The sequence below is a fragment of the Netta rufina genome (assembly GCF_964035555.1).
Source record: "Netta rufina genome assembly, chromosome: 13".
Classification (NCBI taxonomy): domain Eukaryota; kingdom Metazoa; phylum Chordata; class Aves; order Anseriformes; family Anatidae; genus Netta; species Netta rufina.
Genome location: NC_140136.1, coordinates 10081634 through 10105740, shown reverse-complemented (window position 1 = coordinate 10105740; position 24107 = coordinate 10081634). Strand labels below are relative to the sequence as shown.

The following is a 24107-nucleotide window of genomic DNA, read 5'->3' as shown; positions in this document are numbered from 1 at the left end:
GCCCAAGATCAAAAGATACTAAATCATTTTACAGAACCTTAGGCTTAAGAAAGAGAAGCATGTCATTATAGGTCTATGTTAGGTGAGACTGAGATAGGGAAAATCCATTGCAAGAATGTCAGAAAGGACAAACACAGACGCTAACATACTGTAATATGGTCCTCACAGTAACAGAAAAAACTCTAAATCACGTCCATGTAAGGATTAAAATAGATACCGTGAAGAATTTTCCTATATGCTCCTGTTCTTTTAAAGCAACTTATGTAAACAATGAAGACTTTTTGGCTTTTTTTTTTTTTTCCTGAACAAACTGTATCTCGGGCACTATAAAAGTCTTGTAGATGACATATCTGAAGAGGTATTAGCGATGTCCGCTGATATTAGGCAGACTAGTTCAACATGAGGCCTCACCTGAAGGAGACAGGATGGGCATGTCACCTGGAAAGGATATGCACAAAGAATACAGGAAATTATAAAGGATACCAGAAAGGTAGACCAAAGACCATAACCTGAACTTGAAAATGTCAGCACCTTTGCCTGTCTATGTCCAGGATTAGAGGAAAAATTGACAACATCGGGACATTGTGACACATTTATTAATACCAAATCTGTGTATTACCACATCATACACCACTACAGAGTGAATCCATATCAGACATGGTAACTCAATGTTGTCAAAATAATTGTGCTTTACAATAGTTTATATCAGATTCCCATGTTTATGTTACTGCAAAAACAGATGGTACCTCATCCAGCACAACATCCAGTGATGCAGTTACCTCCTTGCAGCAAATACCTCTTTGTTACCAGTAAAATATCTTTGTGCCATTTCAAAACTTTGGAACGTTTGGTTGTGACTTGCTGTAGACATTATGAAACTAGTTGAACCACAGTCAAACAGTCTTGATATTATAACCACTGATAAACATGTCAAATCGGTGAGATATACTATAATCTGGACTTTGTATGCAGTAGACTCACCAGCCTGGAGACTAACAAGTGCAATGTATTAAAACAGAAAGTTACATTTTTACCTACAGATCATTAACATTTTGAAGTGATAATTCAAAGGAGAAGAAAGACTAAAGTGAAGTTTATGAGGTAGCTCAATAATTTAAGAAACAAAAACATTGCAACCTTAGTATGAGCAGCAGGATTGCCAAATAAACGAAGTGAATAATATTTCAATACATTTTAGAAACTATTACCTTTTACTTTTTCCCCCTTAAATGATCCTTGAAGAGACAGCTCACTGATCAATGACTTCCTCCTCCACAAAGATGTTCCAACATGTGTTGAGTTTTGGGGACATTAGTACCACCTCTAGAGCATGGAGTTTGCCTACAGGGATAATGTAAGTCAGCTTTATTGCAATATTGAATGGTTCTCTAAGGTTTTCTTTTTATTGTTCTTATTCTACATCCTATATTTATTTCTAGAAGTCCGTTTCTAGATAGAAGATAGACTTTATGAATGAATCTGGTAGAGAATGAATCTCCATGAAACAGCGATCCTAATTTAACCCTCCTTTGCAGAGACCAAGAAATTTAGGTAATTCAGTTCCCAGATACAAACTTATTCTGAGGCTGAGCAACTTATTTTGGGAGGCCCTGATGGCCAGAACTGTCTTCCAGAAAGAGCAAGACCTTTCAAGAAGGTTTTTCCACTACATCCATTAAGAAAAAAAAAAAAGATACGACGGTGAAAATAAAATTTAAATTCTCCAGTATTTGCAGAAGCAAGTAGTATAATAATGCTCTTCAGTTAGAGTAAGACCTTTAAAAATAATGATTGAAGAAATAGCTTCATTTTCTTCGTAATTAATCATAGTTTGAACATATACTCATTTATTTTGACAAAGTACTGTTTGATGAAATAACATCATTTCTGGCACTTAGAGGTGATAATGCTAAAAACGTAATTCAAATTCTGTAGCATTGCAGAACCAATAAGAGTAATAAAAAGAAAACCTTAGAAATACATAAAAAAAAATATTGAACAGAAGCTGCCTTACCTTTCACAGAAAGGCAGACTCCAAGCTCTCAGGTGGTACTCAAGTTACCGTTCCAACACATGTTGGGACATCTTGTAAAACAGGAAGTCTAATCATGGACCTATTAAAGAAAGAACAACAATACAGTTTAACAATCTTCTGAAATACTTACTGATTATGTTTATTTGGCAACTCTGCTGCTGATACTAAGATGGGAACATATTCCCACCTTTTTTGAAAAGGAAATAATAAATGTAAACAACGTTTAATTGCCTTATTTTATAACATTAGTAATCAATGAATTGCAATACAAAACACATTTGCTATTAAATACAATAAACTGTTTTTTCAATGTCAACATATTAAACTAAATGATCATAAATGGGAGGATTGATAAGAAGATGAGAACAGTGCACACCTAATCTAAAATTTGTAGCAAATTCCTTGCATTATACTAGTGGAAAATAAAAACAACCAACAAACAACCTCTACACTCACTAAAAAAGTTACTATTTCAGATGTCAGAATTTAGATACATCTTCACACTTGTGCCTCTGCAGGTGACATACTTAAGTTCATAGGAGCTATAGATGGCTAATATAAATGGCATACCAAATAACTTGTGATTTGTAGTTATAAAATACGTAATTTTTTTTTTCCCTGAGAAGCAGCATCTAGAATCACAGAAAACACCAGCCTAGGTACAGTTCAATTGGACTAAGTATATTGTTAGGATAACGTATAACTTGAAAATGCTGTGCTAAAGGACAACAAGTGCTTTATAGGCTAATTTGCACATTAGAACTATCTCCAAACATGAGAGTTATGTCCACAGACATTTAAGGAGGCCATCATGACAGACAGATGCTGTTGGAAAAAATTGATATTAAAAGGAATATTTCAGTTTGAAGACAAATCAACTCAAGGATAACAAGTTAAAAGTCAATAATGAAAACAACTAAGATCAACAAAAAGTTCAGTGAAAACAAAAATATGTTTGCAGGCCATCTGATGGCTCAGAAATTCAGAACCCACAACTGTACTCTAAGCAGCTATAAACCCCTCTAAAGTAAACCAACCACAGAAATAAGTATACTTTTATGTTAGAACTGCTCTGTATGTGAAAGAGCAATCATCAATAGTACAGTGTGATCTCATTCAAACATGAATACAACTGTTGACAAACAAACAGATGAAACAGAGATGACAGAACACCTCTATTATTAAACTAGTAGCAAATGCTTTTAACAGAGGCTCTGAAATCCACTGGCCTGGTTCCATGAAGGATATTCCAATCACTTTTTAGGCGGTTTAGCAATATAAAATGCCCTCCAGAGTATTCAAATTATTTAAAATATATACATATGCAGACAATTCCACTGCCACTGTGATGCCACATAGTAGATTCACTGTACTACAGAATACAGAAACACAGATAAGCTATTTCATTATGTTTTAACATGCATTTCTACAGCAGACATGCAATTCAAATGTGACTGAACGAAGAAAGAATCAAGCAGATCAATGGTCAACATTTCATTAGACGATTAAAAATATACTGTATGCAAAGTAACAAAAATGTAAATCTATAAATTGTGTTCAGCTTAACCCTACAACTGTTAAAACTGTGTTTCAAATTTCGTAATAAATCCTCTGCATGACTACGTGTAGTCTTGCCTAAAAATCTATCTGGACAAAGCAAGGAGAATCCAGTACTAATTTTTTGGTAAGTAATGTCAGAGGTGTATGCTATTTTGTCAACATAATAGACTTTTTTTCAAAGGAAATTTATATCAATGCCAGATAACAGACATAAAAGCAGTATTTCTCAAAAACATCCTATAGAAAAATCGATTTTCTAGCACAGATGTAAAAATAATTATGAATCACTATGAAATAAAAATACCTTAATTTATGCTCCAATGCATTTTTATGGCACACACTTAGGTAAAAATAATTTGAAAATAAAAGATGGACAGTTAAAATGGATTCAATATGGCCAAACCAGTCCCACATTTCTTAGAATGTCACATTTGTAATTATTCTATTTAGCCAGAACTCCATAACAATACAAATTGAGGTTAAAAAACTGGGTGAAGAACACTGAAAGTGAAGTGAAAAAGAGAAAGAAACAATCTTACTCAAGGAATACAATATGCCAAACTCGTGTTATGTTATTATTGCTTTAAGACAGTTATTTATGATTAAGGTACTCCACCTATTGTGACATTTTCGGGATAGGCATGGAAAAGCAAGACATCATCATTTCATTGGAGAGGAAGTCAGAATTGATACAAAGCTGTGGGTATTAATATTCTACTGCAGACTCAGCTTGTGAGGATACATGCTCTGGTGACCACAAAATCAACAGCAAAGTTTCTTGAACAGCTATCAGAGTCTTAAGAGACCACCAATTCTCAGCAAGGAAGCTTCTCAGTAAAGGACGTAACATTGTCCTGAGTGGAAGTTTAAAAAGTAACCTCCACAAGAAAAGCAGATTTCATCCCACTGTACCAGCTGAATGACATCAACAACAGACAAAATTGAAGATAATCGTCAGGGCTTCTATACGCAAAAAAAAAAAAAATGTATTATGCTATGAAAAACTCATCTTCCCATTAAAAACAATAATACATGAAAAAAAAAAGTACCAGTCAAACATGCAGTGCTATAAAATCTCCAGGATAGTTTCACCAGAGTTGGATAAAGAATAAGGTTAATGACTGTTATTTAGACATTAAGCTAATAATTTAATATATTTCTTGTTCATCTCACTGTGTACAACTCTTCTTTATACACAATTCTAGTTATTATTTGTTAATCATATTTTATAATATTTTTCCCCTTTCTTTTTCATATCTGTTCCCTTCCAAGGTCTTAATTATAAGGCAATATGAATAGGATTGCCTTTTTATCACATCCTTATGGGCTGTTAATGTTTAATGTTAACTAATATTAAATATAAAATATGGTTGAGCCTAATTCTCATCTGCTGAGCCTCAAAAACAATGCCCCAATTGAAGTAATTCCTGAGTCAAGGTGTTTCTATCTTCACAACAATGTTACAAACCATACTGAATCTGCACTCAGTGCATATAGCAACAATTTGCTATGCCATACGGTTTTATCGACGAAGGTGTTGCCCCCTTTGGTAAACAGTGGAAACTCAGAATGTGTTCTAGCTTCTAGAACCTAAAGAAACCAATACAGCATTTTTACCCACCCCAAAAAATAAAAAACTTATGAATGAATAGAAGTGAAACAAGTACAAAGTTTTTTTTCTTGTTTCTTTCCCGTGAAAAACATATTAAAAAGCTCAGATTTTTCAGCACTTTTCAGCTTATCTTACCCTTTAAAGAAATATTACCCTTTTACTTATGGACTGAAAGGCCTAAAAGTTTTAAAAATTTATATGTACATCAGCGCATGCATGAAGAACATCAATCTCAACCTCTTGACTTCCCAATAAGAGAAACAACAGTCATAGAGCTCTTTGCATATGTTTCACTGTGCTGTCATACAGAAAGATTAAGGTTTCAAGTTTATGATCCTGTATAGAATAGCAAAAGAAATACATTATCTACTAAGAAATATCCACTCTTGGTTTTGCATCAAAGAAGAATTTGAAACAGTCGCAACACTGTCTTCCTACATGAACAAATGGCAATGATTACCAGCCAAAGATGACTAGATACAAAATCGGATAAGGAAGCATGTGGGAAGCGGATGAATATCTTTGCATGAATTACCTTTCAGTTACTTCTTCCATTTAAAAGGATCAATAATAATATTACTCATTTAGATTTAAAATAAACTTTGGATGATAACACTGCCAAGTTGAGCAGCAGAGATAAGAACGTACAATATATTAAGAAACCTTTCACTACAACTTTGAGGCATTTGGCTGGTGGTTACTGCCAAAGACTGAATAGCATCTGCTCTCACTTTAGCAGTTTATATTCTGACTCTAGTGAATGGAAGCACAATCTCTGAAACAGCCTTTGGGGAACACTACTGAGTTGCTCGACAGAGCTCTTACTCAGAAAAGAGAGGAGGAGATTAATATTACAGAAAACTTGAAAGATCTAGCTTTTGAGAAAGGAGAGAAGAGCAGTTTCCTAATACTGTACATACCACAAATCTCTCTTTTACTAAAACATTAAAAACATGCCCTAAAACTAAAGTGATCATTAAATATGAATAGATTTAAAGGTAGAAAATAGGGTCTGTTTAAATTATATTCAGGTAAAATGAAGAAGTAATGTATTTTATCTCGTTTGTCAACATGCATAACAAAACCAGAAGAATGAGGACTCACATATCATACTTTCTTTTCCTAATGTGCTTGAGAAGGTCACAGCCTCCTTTGCTTAGTCCTGGTGTGTCTAGGCACAGCAACACATGGTAAGACTGAGTTTTGTCGTGATCTTACAATGTCGTTATTTTAAGTGCCCAGTAGCACAACTAGCAAATTTGTGTGTGGTCCCATGCAATCAACAAATCTGGCCACACACAGTGAAAACCAAGCTTCTAAAACTTCAAAAATCAGCTGAAGGAATTCTCTCCTCAAGAGCCATAGATCCCAGATAGCAGCCACTAGTGAACCCCACAGCCACTTTCAAAACTATAAAAGGCTTCATATAAAGCCAAAATAAAGCTCTAAAAGTGGCTGCAGGAGATCACTAGGAGTGGCCGCTCTTTTGGATTCACTGCTTTTGAGAAGTAAATCCCTGCAGCTGCTTTTAAAAGCTTTGAAAGTTTCATTTCAATTATCAAAGCCAATAAAGCTTCAAAAAGAGCCATAGGGATTTGTTCCTCAGAGGAGCAAACCCCAAAAGGCAGTGATGAATAGTGTGATGGGTTCTGTGGCTCTTAAAGTATGTACAGATTCCTGTAAGTCCTACACTTGTAATTACAGCTCCATGTTGTGCAGCAATTGTTACACCCAGACAGCTCATTAAGGCTTATATGGCAAATTCATTACTTATTTCCCATTCTTTTTAACAGTTTTACATCTCCGTTTCCTTTTTGTTTTCTTACACCTGTATGACCCATCATGTGAGCATCCCTCACAACACATGTTCAATCAAATTTAATCAAAACCCTTCTGCCTTCCCATCTCAGATGGCAATAAGCCATCTCACAAAACATTGCACATGCTTGCCTAGACTGTGTCACATAATGCCATCATCATATCATTTCAGCATGATAACTAAAGCATGTAAAATGATTCATTTCTTAGAATGGCTTCAACTTAAAAGGCGTCTAATTAAAATACAAAACAAAGCTTGACAGTAAGTCAATGAAGAACCTTGCCTGCAACTGCAATATAAAAAGGCTTTCATTAATTCCATGAACATAAACACAAATAACATTTCAGCAGTATCCTTAAAACCCTAAAATCTTAAAAGCATAACTATGCTGATTTGTAACAATATCTTTAAAATCATAAGGACAACTAATTCCCTAAAAACTTTTATAAATTTAACTACTGACATAAGAAGAGTTTATAAAAGAAAAAAATAAATATATACTCCCAAACACTTAGAGCTCTGCATCCTAAGACTTGGATGATTCTTAAAATATTACCAAAAATTGTGATGAAAAGATACATTTAGGTGCCAGAACATATATAGGATATTAACCATGTATGTCACATAAAATATATTCTAGGCATACTTACTAATCTTAAAACATTACTAATTTTGACTACATGTTTTTTCTACTGAAATTTTTAACTTCTGTTTTCAAATGGCAGAGTGAATAAAAACACCTTTTAGTCAGGATAAATAAATACATCTTTTTGAAAAAAATGCTCTAAGATATCACTATGAACTTAAATAGATGTAGGTGTTAGCAACTGAATTATTGGTTTGTATGGGGGAAAAAATCTTGACAGATAACTTCAGCAGTATGTTAAATCTTATTCACAGGTGTCCTCTGTGACCTGAACTACTTACTCTACCCCTCTGTTTCAATCTTCTCATGTGTAAAACATGAAGGAGGATTGTGAGAAATAATTAATGTTTGCAAAGAGTTTTGAGATCCTTGGATATAAAAACCATGGGGAAAGCATGAAGTATAAAAGTAGCAGTATACTTTTTTTTTTTTAATTCAAGTTTGGGGTAGCCAAGTTACTTTTATCATAAAAACCTTGAAAGTTTAAGGATATAAATTTATGTAATAAAATGCATAAAAAACAATTTTTAACTATCTAAAGTACTAAGCATATTCTGTTACTTAGAACCACATAACACAAAAGGAAACACTATCAAAAGGAGAGGATGTTTCTCACCCATTTCAAGTATTCGTTTGTGTAGAGGTATAGCAGCAAGAAAGGGTTCATCTTTACAGGACTGTATCTGGGTTCCAACCAAGTCAGAGTTGGTAGCCATAATTCGGGCACTTTCTTCATTTAGATTAACACCGGCCATAGATGCAACATCATTGATGTCATCATCATCTCTATAATGAAAATAGAAATAAAAAATAATTCTGCATGTGATACATACATTTTATGTTATCTGCTTCGCCAAAACACAACACACCTGGTGTCTGGGCCAATTTGAGGCACAACCATCAGGGTCTCAATTCACATAGAAAATATTCTCAATTCCGAAATAACTATTTCTCTGAATATATTACGAAGCCCTCAGAAGCAGGAAAATTTGTCTCTAATAGAAGGAGTGACAGAGGTGTCTTTTCTTCATCTGCAAGTCAGTGATAGCAATGATACCAAAATGGTCAGGAAACTAAGAGCAATAACCATCATCAACAATGACCGATCAAAAAACATTCAACTATTCTCTTTATGCTGAAACCTGTGAGTGAAATGATAAAACACATTAAAAACAAAACAAAAAACAAACAAACAAAAAAAAACACTAAAAACAAAAACATGAATTTGGAATCTTGCACTGTTTCACAAGTGCCTACCAAAATGAGCACCAAAGCGTTTTCAGCACTGTTTGGTGAAGATTTTTTTTGACCCTGATGAGTATATAGGTAAGTTTGGTTTCCAAGCATGGTCTGACTATACACTACTATTTTCTCCAGTAACGTACAAAAATCAGTTGAACATGCCATCTACTTTTAGAAAAAATGAGCCGCATTTGAGAAGTTGATGGCAGCATTTCCCAAGCCACAGTTTGCCCTGCAATACCCTTCCTAACTGTTTGAGGAAGCATTGACTGAAAAATTTGAGTTTCAGAAGACAGATCATATCTCTATCTCCCAGCATCTGTTATCTCCTACCCTTATAAGGTATGACTTATAACTGTGGAAACAAACCACCTGTTTTTAGCACTACCTGTTTAGGAGATACGTATGACACTAACGCTGTATTTCAGTGTTTTCTAGGAGCAACTACATAACCTTTGAGACTATATATATGGAAAAGATCCAAGTACATCCTACTTAAGACTACTACTACTGTATTAAACAAACTAGTAAAAGCTAAATTTAAAAGATTTATTAAAAAAAATACGACATATATGCCCTTCTATGCACCCTAGAATACTCACTCTCAACTTCCAAAAAGCTTAATGCCTACCATAAAATACAAAGCTACAAGTAAGGTGTGAGAAAGAAAGAATGGAGAGAAATCTAGAAATCTACAATCCAGATCCTCCCTGCATTGCACATAAATCTGGCTAGCAATAAGTAATATATTAACTCTCCCCTATTTCCAGATCATGTTTCCAGGAGCTGGTTATTGAGGTGCTTTCATCTCCTTTCAGCACTCATCCATACAAAATCAAGATAGCATTCCTGACTTCTCCCTAAACTTGCCGTCTGACAAGTCTTTTGGGACAATCTACATAAGCCCTCAAAATTATTTATGCGATTTGAAAACCCAAGACAAGTTTCACCTCAAAGAGCAGTGCAGAAGAAAAACATTAAGAATTTGAAAACATTGATTACAACAGTAAGGTTTGCTAAATAAACTCACATAAGCAGATAAGAACTATCAACGTTCCCCTGACATGAATAAGGATGAAAGTAGTCTTTATTCAGTATACAACACTGAGTAATCATTAGCAAAACGGTCAGCTGTTAAGAGGATCAAGTATTGCTCCCAAATCAAGCTATTCTGTAGAGTTTTTACACCTCAAAAATTGCTTGAAACTTCTGATATGCCATGTAATAGCAAGAAATACCTCATTTTTAACTGAACTTTTTTTTTTTTTTCTTAATTTTGATTATCCTGAGAGTCCCGAGTTTTACCTTTTCTTTTTGGTAGGCACTATAATAGGGGCATGAACTCAAAGCAGTTAGTATCAGTAATTTGGTAAGAAATCAAAATAAAGTTTAATATAAAGATATGATAACTTTGGAAATAAACCAGTATCCTTCTGCATGATTATTCTGAAATTATTCTTTGAACAAAGTGAAAATTTCAAAGTTTTTCAGTCTATTTAGGGTATCAACGTGTTTCAAGATAAGCCTTATAAACATCTACCCAGAGCAGTTTTATCAATTCTATGTTTGTATTTAATTGATTTCTGCAACCACATTTCATAGGCTAAAAATAGAAGTACTTCTCATTGCTATCTCAATTACGAATTCTTTTTATTTTTATGGATTATCAAACTTATTTCTTCCCCTAGTAAACTCCTGTAAAGATACTATTATGCAGAGCTAAAGGAGTAGAGTTGTTATTCCATGTTCATAAAAATAACTATGGCATTTTGCCACATGAACTTTAAAATAATCGTACTCGTCTTTCTGAAGTCACCGTGAGCTACTCTACTTCTTAGAATATTTCATTCTTATGAAACTCTGCTAAAATGAATTATCAGTACAGAGTATAATGAAAAGAATACAAATTTTAATGGAAGTTTATACTTCTTATCTGTACATTTAGTTAATAGATGGAGGAAATAAAATCAATCTTTCACATTCCTTCTGCTCAGTATTTTAGCTATTCTATTTTTTCATTTGATTTTGAGCACAGATCTGCAACCCTGTTGCACATAAAAATACTGTCTGAAATAAAACTTTTTTTTCTTTTGATACAAAATAGAATTTTGCTAAAGTTATCAAAAGCAGTGCAACAGCGTGTATTGATAAGACCATCACTGTAACTCCTGGAAAGAATAATTTCCTGCCATCTTACATCAACAATTTACTACTGCTGAGTACATCTATTTTTCTTTTACGTTAGAAGGAAAATAGATATGAAATGTTTTAATCTTAGTTGGGACTACAGATTTTCCAGTCTGATGACAAAATCTCTATCAGTATCCTTTTTGACTTTGAGGAACACAAAAGAGAGCTTGGTTTTGGATACTGAAACACACACATTTATACATACAAGAGGGCTGGCGTTTTTGCCATACAATTTCCTATAAAAGTCAACTTTTAACTCTAGATGAGTGTCTTCAGAACTCATTCTGTGGAACAAAGATGCCATCCAGTGGTTGGCTAGATTGATGATTACTGTCTTTCCCTTTTCATCCCAGCACAGTATTTAACTATTTCACATTTGCTGGCATAAATGACTGTGCTCATATTAGTTATTTCTGTCTTATTGAATTAAAATCTGAGTCTTATTGGATAGATCTAACATCCCAATATGCATGCTATTTTTAAGTAGACAGCATGGGTTTCCAAGCTGTTTCCAAATGCAAGCCATGTTCTAAAACAGTTTAAGAGTTCATTCCTATATTCAACTTCTTTTAACTCCTCCTCTCTCTTGATTAAAAACACTCATGCAACTACAAAAAATGCTTACTTGAAAATAATGTTCAGGAAAAAATGAAGCATTTGCACAGTTGTTTGTAACATACTTCAAAGATTTTGTTTAAATTAAGACAAGCCATTACAAAAGTCTGGTAGCATTTTCCTTATAAACAAATCTTAATTGCATGATTGCATACTATTTTCCTTTTCATGCACTTTTAAGATTTGAGCCCAAGATGTCCCAATCTGCAATACTGGGCTGCTCCCAAGTAAGCGACAAGAATCTGTAAGACAACTGAGACAGCATACCACCATTGATTGCCCTCTCTCTCAAAAGTGAAATTCCATGTTCTTAAGGCAAGTGTCCATACCCATGGCAAGACACTAAGTCTGCAAATTTCATGAATCACAAGATCAGCTAAAATTTTGGATGCAGGCGATTGAAATTACAGCAACAGCAGCTACTGTATTACACGTCACAATAGTGCAATTAATATGGTGCTTACTCTGACTTTCAAAGGTTTAACTTTGAGATTTCTCCCTAATCCTGCTTGGTCGTAGGAATCGCCCACAAGGTCTGTGATGGATCTTACCACTGATAAGCAAAAAGGAATGACACACAACATTTGCAATCAGCACTTTTTTTTTCCTTTTTTTTTTTTTTTTTGACAAATGTAGAAAAATACATGCTCATCTTAGAGCTTGAAACATTTATTTGGAAAAATAAAGAAACTTAAATCTTAAGGTGCCATTCAGAGATGAAATCTTTGAAGCTATCCATTTAACACCTGCATTAGCTCTCTATCATTCCCAAGAGGACAAAATGTTTTGCAATTTATTAGATACATCATCATGCATTTTGAGGCATTCTGTCAGAATTATGCTACTAAACTTTAATTTAAAAAAAATAAAAATGTAGTAACAGGCAATGGATTTAGAATGCATGTCATTTGGGTAGGCAAAGGAAGACTGAATATACAGCTGGTTATTACCAATTAGACTCTGCTAGTAGAGAAGTAGACTTCTCTAGGAAGGAATACCTGCCTAGCAGGTGCACTATGGAAACCTATCAGAATCACACACATTAATGGACTAGTTCTACCCACTTCTTGCCCCATTTTGCGCACAATGCTATTGAGCCTTACTCAATTCAATTCAGTTAGAACATGGTAGGATAATACAGCAGTACAAACATTTATCTGTGACCTTGGAGACATGCAGAACTGGACAAGTCCCTGATCTAACCAAACCTGCTCTGACTCAGAAGTTGGAGCAGTTGACCTCCCAAGGTCCTTTCCAACTGAAATGATTTCAACTTAGTATCGGGGGAACAGAAGTTTTTTCTTTATATTGTCCACAATCTGAACTGTAGGTAATAATTACTTTAAGAGTCTGCTGTTTTCATTGTTGTCAGTGGTATATTACATTAGTAGGAGCTCTGAGGTTACTGAATGAGACAGGCAATGTGCACAGCAGTTGTAACTAAATATTCAGCCCCTTGCAGATTTCAAGGGACCTTCTGCTTTATCTCTCCTGATTACGGAAACCTCTACATTGGACCATTAATATTATGGTGCAAATATAAGTGTGGATCTCTACTGTAAAAGAAAAAATATTACAAAGAATGGAATTCAAATTTCTATTCATTAATGTAGTAGAAAAGTCAGCTAAATGGAACACTCCATAGTTTCCACTGAAAAATGTAGCAACAATAAATTTCAAAAAAAAAAAAAAAAGTTGACAAAATTTCAGGAATACAACAGCTTTACAGGCAGGAGCCTCAGGGTTGAAAACTCTACGTCACAGAACAGCTACCATAACATCCAGTGAACTCATGTAGACAGTCTTACAATTCATTAATTAATGCTGACAATAAAGGCTAAGCTGCAATTTGTGAAATTCCGAATTGCTGCGTTTCTGATGCAATTCTTTCCTCTGTTTCCCACACCCTAGAAAGATACCTAAGTTTAAGAATGTGTATGATTAAAGGAAATAAAAAATAGCAATTGCATTTCTAGTGACCATGTTCACATTTCCATTGCTAGTGACCAACACTTTGTTCACAAGAGTGAAAAGCTAGAGTAAGTTATTTTAAAGAAAGTAGAATATAAAATAATGAAACAAATATGCAATAATAAAACACTAAGGGCAAAATAAATTTATACATAACGCAACTATTTTTCAAAATTCTTGCTTTGCTTTAGATGCCAGTTTGCCTTCTGGCTAAAAACACATTCTTCACACACGCTGGGAATGTTGAGGAAAACTAGTCAGCATTCAGAGGATTAATACAGATTTCCAGCTCTGTGCCTTTAGGCTTAATAGTCAGACATCTATTTGTCCTCAGGAGAGGTTAGGGGTTGAAATGCAAATACGCAAACAACTGAATTCTTTGTTAAGATATCAAGAAAAAGCTTGATCTTTGCTGCTGTTTAATAAATCCTTGCAATTTTATGGACTTATTTAAATGCAGCATTGTGTCTTACTATTTTGAAGGAGAAAACAATGAAAGGAAACAAACACATTCATTCTGACTAAAATTTGTTCTCTAGAGGAAAAATGACATACACCCTTGACAGCTTATTTACCAAACTCACTAAAGATTTATTGATTTATCAATCAGTGCCTTGAGCATTTGCTTCTCCCCAAGGGAAAATTAACAATTCCAACTAACCTAATATATTCTATGTATAAACTAAGTGAATGCAAGAATCAATCCTGGCACAGTTTACAACATCCAGTCAAAAAAAATGCTGTCCCTTTTGGTGTATGTAAAATTGAAAGCTATACTAACGAAGAATAAATGCTCATGTTGCTTACAAACATAAAAAATACTTATTAAGACAGTACAATTGAACCCAACAGACATTTTAAATCATTTAAATACTCAGTGGGAGGCAAAAGCATTGGAAAGTAAAAAATTGAATGATTTTGCTTCTAGATTAATACTAAGTACTACCACTATTAGTTGCAATACTGACATGCCTCAAAGCAGAGATATTTCACAAAGGACTACAAAATTTCTTTCATTTCACCTGCAAGAGCCTAAGCCTGCCAATTAACTACTGGTGTGATGACATCAGAGCAACGTAGAAATTCCAGAACAAAATAAAAATCTACGACTATTTTGTCATTTAACAAAGAAATAGAAAGGAAAAAAATGTTTGAACATTATACAGATTGTGCTTTCACCAGTGGAAAAAAAATGCAACACATATAAGATTCTTTTTTCACTTCAAACAGTAGATATATCCAAAATACAGGAAAAAAATATAATAGAAATTTGCACTACAAAAGAGCCGAAATGATAATAGCAGCTCAATTCATCAATGCTACTGTATTACACTTTGCAGCATCAGGTCACTACAGAAGGTCATAGAATGTCCCAATCTCTGCTACTTAAGTAAGCACATGAAGAACAGGTAAAGCAACACTTTCCCTTCTCTTCACACACTACCAGAAACATACAGTATTTTATGTATGCTGATGAGGGGATAGCTGCAGCTTAGCAGCTATCTATCAACAGGATGCCTTGTCATCACATTTAGTATTTTCTCATCAAGATACATTCCATGTGAATGTTAAAATCTGGTACAAAAAAGCAAGTGTGTTTTGTGTTTTTTTGTTTGTTTGTTTTTTGTTTTAACTTCATATATTTAATTCCATTTACCAGAATTTGTTTTGGAATCCACAGAAGTGAAGATTTTATTAAACATTCCAAAGTGTATTTAAAGGAAAGTCCTAAAGACATGTGCGCCCCCCTTCCCCTTTATTTTTTTTACTTTTTAAATAGATCTAAATAAGAAAATTGTCATTCAATCATAGTAAGAAAGCCAGGAATTATTGTAAAACACTGCCCTCTGGTGTTAAGCCAATTCTGATTTATATTTTATATTTAAGACACCCCCCCACCCTCCAGCCACCCCCCTGCATTATTTTTTTTTACCTGAAAGAACCACCTCCAGGGTCATTCAGCTTGTTTTTCTGATTTGCAGAGACCTGAACACCAAAGCCCCCAGGACTTTTGCTGGCTTGTATTGTTGGTGCCTTCCCTACTGTGCCTGAAAAACACCAAGCGATGTTATTATGAGCTGTCTTAGACAATTTACATCAAAGAACCTTCTGTCCAGGAACTAAATTTAACTGTCTGTAAATTGCAAACAAAGGAAGTAGTTATTTTTTAAAAAATTACACTGCTGAAGAAGAACAACTTTAGATTAAAAAAAATACTAATATAACAGTTTGTTCTATATTTACATTATAGTAAAGACTCCAGAACTCAAAACCATTGACCATAATTGTCTATAATACACAAAATGGTTGTGCATTTACAATTGTCAGTAAACCACTTTTCTTTATAATCTGCACAGCATAAAGGAACCTGATTTCAAATGTTCTTAATATAGATGTTTTAAGTCAGTCACTTGAGGTATTTGCTATAGCTTTTACATTTTCTTATAGTCATTGCTCTTTGTTGCAGTGAAAAATATTTATTTTCAGAGTTCAAAATATTATTTTAACTATTCTTTAATGTTTAATACTGTAGAAGTATGTAGAAGACAACATATGATTTTAAAATTTGACATAACCCCCCTCATAAAGGTTGTCTTTATTTTGTCTTTTTTGAAAATGCTCTTATAAAGTAATTAATGTCTGTATCTAGATTTTACAAGTCTATATGTACATTAAAAAAGGGGGGGGATTTCTAATCAAGCCAAAGTGTGGTAGATATTTAGCGTCTTGTGAAACTACATTAATAAATGGATATTAATTCCTCTCCGACATTTTTAAAATATAATCAAAAATAATTACAGGTTTATGTTACTAATTGGTAAATCGATAAACCTGCATTATTATTATTAGAAAACATTACATCAATATTTGACTCAAAAAGCACTGACAAATGACAAATTTGGAGTTAGTCCACCTTCACTGCTTAATATTTTAAGACTTGCTTCCTTAGGTTATATTTTGTCAGTTTCCTTTAAACCCACCCATATGTTGGCATGTGAAAGTAATTAAATCATATGTCTACTTCATCTCACCTTTTTCTTGTATATCGTTTAATTTTATTGAGAGTTAAAACACAAAGTATTTGAGACTGAGAAGTAGGTGAGAAGTTTTCCTTCATATCTGTGGATCTATTGCATAAAAATGGCATGGTATGAACCTTAGCAGAGGTATGTTATTCTTCTTTCATGAATTCTGAAAACCTAAACCACAACTATCTCAACAAATCCTTTTAATAACACTTCTTTGCTGAAACAAAAAAGTCTGAGCTTTGCATGAGCACGTTACTTTTTTCATTCTGAAGTCTTCATCACCCTTAGCATATGCTCTCAAAGCAAAACTAATTGAACAGTGTTTGTTCAGTTCTTCAATCTGCATAAATGCATTGTTGCGTGGACCCTCAACATTAGCAAATGCAAAACAGGATTTAGGCTCTAGGCCTGGGGAATAGAACTATTTTGTCATTGGAATATTAAAGGTCTCTGAGATGTCACAGCATTAGTTCATGGCCCAGTCAATTCTTTTATCTATTTCAGATCAACTAATTGAAACTGGTTTTTTTTACTAAATCAATTGGAAGAAATAAAACGATAATAAAAGTCAGCAGATCTCTGCTTTCAACAATTAGCATTTAGGAAATTAAAAGTGTATTAGCCCTAAAAAATATTGCAATGTATCAAGTAAGGAAGCAGTGGCTCTCCTCCAGAATTTAAAATTATATTCCTTAACAGCCAATATCAATGTTTTCTTTTCCACAGATAACTTTTGACACCCCAAAAATATGGAGAGGGTAGAACAAAACAATAGTTAACCTCTCTGTCTCAGGAAAACCATATTTCTACACAGAATATTAAAAAAAAAAATCTCACTTTCTTTCACCCAATATATATTCTGAATATATATATTCTGCTCAAATGGATCTGGGAATGTAAATATAAGTTTGGGGATGACAAATGAGTTTTCTGGTTTAAAACAAAGTTCTGCATTATTAACGAGTTAGACCAAAAAAACCTGCTAAAATACCAAATTATACTACAAGACCGGGCATATTTTGAGAACTAGAATCACCTATGGGCCTATGTATTTCATGGGATTGGTAATGACATACAGAGTTTTTCACCACTGTGTCCTTGTTTCAAATTTCAAGTAGTATGATCCAGAGAAATAAGCCCAAATTTAGGAGCTTTTAAGTTCCTAGTTCTGCACAGGTCAAATAGCTGCAATGAATCCGGCTAATTATTTTACCCTATGGCTCTATTCCTCCATCCACAAGATGTAGGAACAATTCACAGATTTATTATACTGATAACTGCTTTGATAAAGAAGCGTAAATTTTTCCTGAAATAACTATAAAGCTATTTCCCCTGGTACGGATGCTATTTATTAATATTAACGTTCTTCGAGTCTGCCAACTATCTACACTACTGTTTTTAAAGCATTCTAGTTTGTTCACATGGATAAATTAATACTAATGTAAAGAAGCATTATACTAGGACATTTGCTCCTATTTGAGAAGCAAAATGCAGCATTTTGTGGAAGTCAGCTCAATTTTGGTATAACAATCTTTGAAAAGACACACTCCACAAAATTGCACTACCATAATTTTCTATATAGATCACATCCTATTCCAGTATCTTAGCTCTTTCTACAGGAATAGAGAGGTCAATATAAAACATCATTACACTGGTGTTTACAGTAGGAAGTTTTAACAATGCATCACGATTGAAACGTACTGGTATCTGAGATAGGCACTTCTTAAAGCTGCAAACATACAGCAGACTTTTCTCCAAACATGGGCTGCAAGATTCGTAGCTTTCACAATGGGACATTTTCTAGATTTCCATTCTGACTGTTTTGGGGGTATCATTAAATAAATGTAGTGGTGAGCTTAAACAAGCTTGTCAATAGGAATTAGCTCACCTGAAAGCAGGCCTTTGCATGAACTGGCCGTTATGAATTGTTGTCTTCCTTAAACCAAACTGCCAGTTAAGTACTGCCAGTACTTCATTGGCCAATCAATGGCCATCATGAATAAATCAGTGTTCTGAATCGACTGTTTAAAAGACAAGTGCCAATACCATGCAAATTCTTGTCATACTGTTGTCATTCACAACTGCAGACTGAACAAGCACAGAAATTAAACTGATCATTGCCTTCACTCTCAGACATTGGTCAGAAGTGAAAGTTCATACTCGAAAACACTGAACACTCTCCCTGTAAATAAACAGGAAATAAGTGTCAGTGCTATCAAATACACCTTATATGAAAGTAAATGCATTTCTTTCTAACCTGGAAAAACAGCCTACGACAGGCTTACAGTGACAGCTTGGTCTCCATGTCCACTCAGCCTTTGGATTCTCTGAAGAGAACTGAACAAGTAGAGTATCAGCTGCTATTAAATGTGATCTTTGTTTTTTTGATGCTTTCTTTTCCCAAGAATGAAAAAGACAAAGCAATAAAGTAAAATAGGCAGCAATAGCTTTCATGTACATTTAAACTACTTTAATTCAATACTTGAAGATGATAAACTCTGTATTCCATTACAAACCCTCAATCGTCTAAGTGCCCACATCCAAAGAGATGATCTCTCGCAGAATCAAACCCCAAGGCTAACAGGTGGAAACAAACAAAAACCATATTTACTAAGAAAGTAAGAAGGGTTCAAAAATCCTCTTAAAAAGTGTGATGTATCAAACATTAATCCACCTGTGCACAAACCCATAAGAAAGTTGTGTATGATACCACACCTCCTGCTCCCCTGGCATGTCATGTTGCTGTAATCAGTCTCTGACCTCAGCACAGAGTAAACACACTGCCTGAAAAAAAACATGTGGGTTGAGAAATTTCTCTCAAACTCCTACCTCGACTTCTATAGCTGCAGAGACAATGACTATAATGTTCTGCTTCATGTGCATTGAGGTATTTTTTGTGTTTCAGGAAAAATTAATAATTTCTTTCTTGGCCCAGAGTTAGAGCACACAAGAGTCAAGTTCCTGACTTCTTTCAGAGCTTTATAAGGAACTAAGCATATGTGAGTTTAGTTGTAATGTAGTTTCCAAACAGTTAACTATGTCAGTCTGAAATATGTCAAAACTGCATAGTGAAAACATGCACTCCTCAGCCAGTATGAAATAAAAAAGTGTCAAGCCTGCTAATGTCAGCACTGTAAGTTTTTCCCATGCTACTAGTTTGTAATTACAATGAAATTCATACAAAGGTAACAATCTCACTAAAACATTTAAACCCATACCTTGTGGTCTAATGGTCTGAGTTATTACCACTGGCATCCTAATCTGGGTAGTCTGGCAAGCAGGGTTTCGTTTCACAGTTTGAGCAGATGTTGACTGGATAATCTGCTATTATTAAAAAAAAGTATACTTACATTATACTCTTTATACACAAACACACACAACGTAAATACACTAATACCTCTAATTACTAATATAAGCATATGGATCTCTACAAGCACAACCAGCTAGTGACAAAAGTCATTTTCATGTAATGCATGTGGTTGTGTGTGTGTGTATATATACATATTTAGCTGTTATACTTCAAAAAAAATCAGATATTTGACACAAATGTCGTATGTCACAACCGTCATCAAAAATATATTTCAAAGACGTGAGGTATATATTAAAGCTTAGACCTTTGTCTTCAGAAATTTTTTTTTCAGAAAGCATTTTTGCAGAAGAAAATGCTACAATAATTTGAGTGGTATATACCTACAACCATTAGGTCTCTCACTATAAACCTATGCTTTTTAAAGAAAATATATACTAGAAGTAAATTCCAAAATATTACGGGTTCCAAGGTCAGAAATACACAAGAAGGAATGCAATGTTTTGTGGTGATCATACAGTATTTGTCTTTTAAATGTTAATTCGGTATTCTCATGTTTTCACTTACTACTAAAACAAATTCTGAGGTCCTTACTCAAAACTGAAACTGGGCCAGAAACTTAGAATTTGACTCACAAATTTAATTAAAAAGAAAAAACTCCAAGGGTCATTCCTAAGCAATAGCAAAATGTATGTTCATGAAATCAGGGACAAGTAGGCACAGATGTAAAGAACAGAAGATTCAGTAAGACATGAGGATGCTGCAAAGCTGGAAAAAAAAAAATCCTTCAATGAACTTTGAAAACAAAACACAGGCAAACAGCTGTAAATAAGATTACAACCACAACTCAAGTCAGAAAACCTCAGAAGTCACGTGCTCTTCACAGTCACAACTAGTGCCATAGCATAATGGTCCCATTTCTGAATTACAAGTCTCTGTCTTGCACCATTCAGTACTACCTCCTAGAAGACAATACACAACGCCATACACCACCATACAAAGCAAACGGGAAACACTGCACCTTTATTCATTGTTATTTTTACAAAGTATCTAAAACCATATTAATTAGCTGAACAGCGAACACAAAATCTCTGACTTCAAAGTGTGCTATGGAGAAAGGAAAGGAGAAATATATGCTTTGTTTTGTTTTCAAATGAGATGTAAAAGTAGAGAAGTAAGAAGTTGAGGAACAAATAGGAAAGTGTTCCATCAGCAGGAACCAGGGGTCCCCAGTCTGAAGGTGAAAACTACAAATAAGAGAACAGAGTAGTGAGGGAACAAGACCTTTAATATAGTCTGGAGAAAAAAACAAATAGGAATATTTTGAAGTTAGGAAATTGCATTCTGCACAACCTAAAATATTAGAAATTGTGAGGTCATAATAAACCTGCAGATGGAGAAGTATTAGCAATAGCTACCTCGCAGAAAGTAAAAGGGAAAAAAAAAAAAAAGATTAAGGATTCAGCTTCAACTACAGACACTGAAGGAGAATAGATTATTTGGACTAAGCACAGAAATGGAACAAGTGGATATAAATTTATTTAGTCAAGACAGGCAGTGAGTAAATAGTAACACTCAGATGGGAAAGAATTAAGTAGGTACCACAGGAAAAACATATAGACGATAAGTGACAAAGAGGAAAAAAGTTGAATTTTACTCCATTTTCAAGCACACAAAACAGTTTCCACGTACAAGTGTATTTTAGTAAGTAAGGAGACATAATAGCCCAAAAGTAATTTTACTTTTACTCCATTTTCAAGCACACAAAACAGTTTCCACGTACAAGTGTATTTTAGTAAGTAAGGAGACATAATAGCCCAAAAGTAAAAAAGGGCTATTGATACAGAAGAGGAGAACATTGTCACTTCCACAGTAATATATTGGATGAGATTTTTCTGAGATTTCAGAAGAAGAAGAGAGGATGAGATTTCTCTGAGATTTTTCTTCAGAGAATACTGAAGAAAAGCAGACATACCTTAACTGGCCAAAAGTCAGGCCTAAAAGGAATTATATGTGACCTGCAGATACAATCACCATCTGGTACTACAGTAATCTTCTGTCATTAAGCAGCAAGCAACTTCTAGAGTTCAGAATCAAATTGTTTCACCTGATTAATATTTTCATGTGAATACCCTAAAAAATCTGTCATTAACACCATTAAAGATAGGCTAATATTTAACCTTTTAAGATCACACAAATGATAGCAATGCTTTCTTTATTATTAAATACATTCAAAATACATTCAAAAAACGTTCTTTAACAAGTATCGTACTAGGACTTCAACATAAATGCTGAAAATGTAGGCAATGACTGAGAAATAATCTTTTCCAAAGGGTGTAGATCAGAATCAGCATTTTAAATTCCATACTGAAACTGACCAGCAACAAGGAACAACTGCACCCAAACTCAGAGCAACGTTTTACAGTAACTCAGATTTCAGTTTCTATATGGTTTTAAGATACATTTCAACACAGAATGTGATCTTCAATTCTGGAATCAATAACGCAGTGAATATTAGCAATTTATTTGTGAAACAGAATGTGCAACCTTCCTTCCAAACAAAGTACCTAGTAAAAACTAATGAATCAGGGGTAACTTACTCTATGTCACAATTTATAAACAAAGTAGCACTCTTCATCAATTAAATTGTTCAAATTGTGTTGTGGGGAAAATAGGCAGGAGGATTAGAACAAACATTTCTATTTTGTCCTAAATTTGGCCTGAAAATATAGGCAATGAACAAGATACTGGCAAGCCAGTCTGGGAGATGATTAATTTAACCAAAATTATGTTACATTTCTGACAGCCTAAAAACACGCACGATGAGCATACCCCCATCTAATGTAACTCATTCATATACCAAATCTTGAATGACCAATTCGTTAAGGATTTCCTGAACCTGACTTATATAGAAGATACAGAAGTGGATGCTTTTTAATATGCTGAGGTTATCAGACACAATAGTTCAGCCTTAACAGAAGGAGAGTTCTTATTGCTTTCTGCAGTTACATAAAGGGAAGGTGTAGAGAAGACAGATCCAGGCTTTTCTGGATACACAATGGAAGGATGCAACACAACAGGCACAAGCTGGAATATGGGAATTTCCTCTTAATGTAAGAAAAAACAATTTACTATAAAGGTGGGCAAACACTGGAACTGGTTACCCAGAGAAGCTGTGGAAGTTCACCTTGAAGATGTTCACAACATGACTGGTTAAGGCCCTGGGCAACATTCTCTAATTGGACCTCCTGTGAGCAGAAGGTCAGACTAGACACCTCCCAAAGTCCTCTCCAACCTATGTATTCTACCCCTACTGCCAACATTATAATATTCATGATATTTTAAAAGTGCTGAATCTGAAAAGGTGGTAAGATGAAAAGAGTCTTCAGTTTACACAAACCGCTCATCATTCCATTTCCACTAAAAAGAAGGGAATTCAGTTTCATTATTACCACCACTGAAGACAGCAAGCGTAACAGTAGAACAGTAACAACAAAGGCACACAAAACACAGGTTTATTGTGGTTTAGCCATTGCCTAGAGTTGATAATAATCTTGGAAAATAGCAAAATTATCAAACAAAACTACAATTAAGACAGTGCCATGACAGCACAAGTACTGTCATAGATCAGCCTATTCCTCTTCAATCCATCAGTCAAAAGTTGAAGAATCATCTCAGTGGCTGTTGCACTTCAAAACTGTTCAAGGAACATATTAAAGCAAGAAAGTCATAGCATTGCTTCTTCTCCAATGGCAATATGGTAGAAGTTAACTTAATTCTTTTTTATAAAATAATATGTCTCTGGAAAATAACAAGCGCACTTCTCACAGTAAGTATTCTTTTATTTCACCATCCTACTCCACCCCTAACCATCACCACTCTGCTGCACTAATGAGGCTTGCTTTGATACATCACTTGTCTGCTCCTCCAAACAAGTTCCTTCTCTCACTTTCTGAATGCTCAGACTACTACTCTGTCCATTTCTCAGTTTTCACATCTGAAAAAGGGTTGTCTACGTGATGGTGCTCGTACGAAACAAACAGATTTGTGGATGAAAAAAGGATATTTAATGGACATATTA

At 34.3% G+C, this 24107-nt stretch overlaps 1 protein-coding gene across 1 annotated transcript in view; it reads right to left on the bottom strand.

Annotated features, from left to right (window-relative positions):
• LOC311214055 (transcription initiation factor TFIID subunit 4-like) overlaps positions 1 to 24107 on the bottom strand; it is a gene marked incomplete at its 5' end in the record, with an annotated part of 143478 nt that overhangs the window by 93314 nt on the left and 26057 nt on the right. Inside the window, 3 exons of the mRNA XM_084294451.1 lie at positions 8289 to 8458; positions 15624 to 15738; positions 19938 to 20043. Coding sequence (XP_084150577.1) covers positions 8289 to 8458; positions 15624 to 15738; positions 19938 to 20043 — 391 coding nt within the window. The remainder of the gene's footprint in view (positions 1 to 8288; positions 8459 to 15623; positions 15739 to 19937; positions 20044 to 24107) is intronic.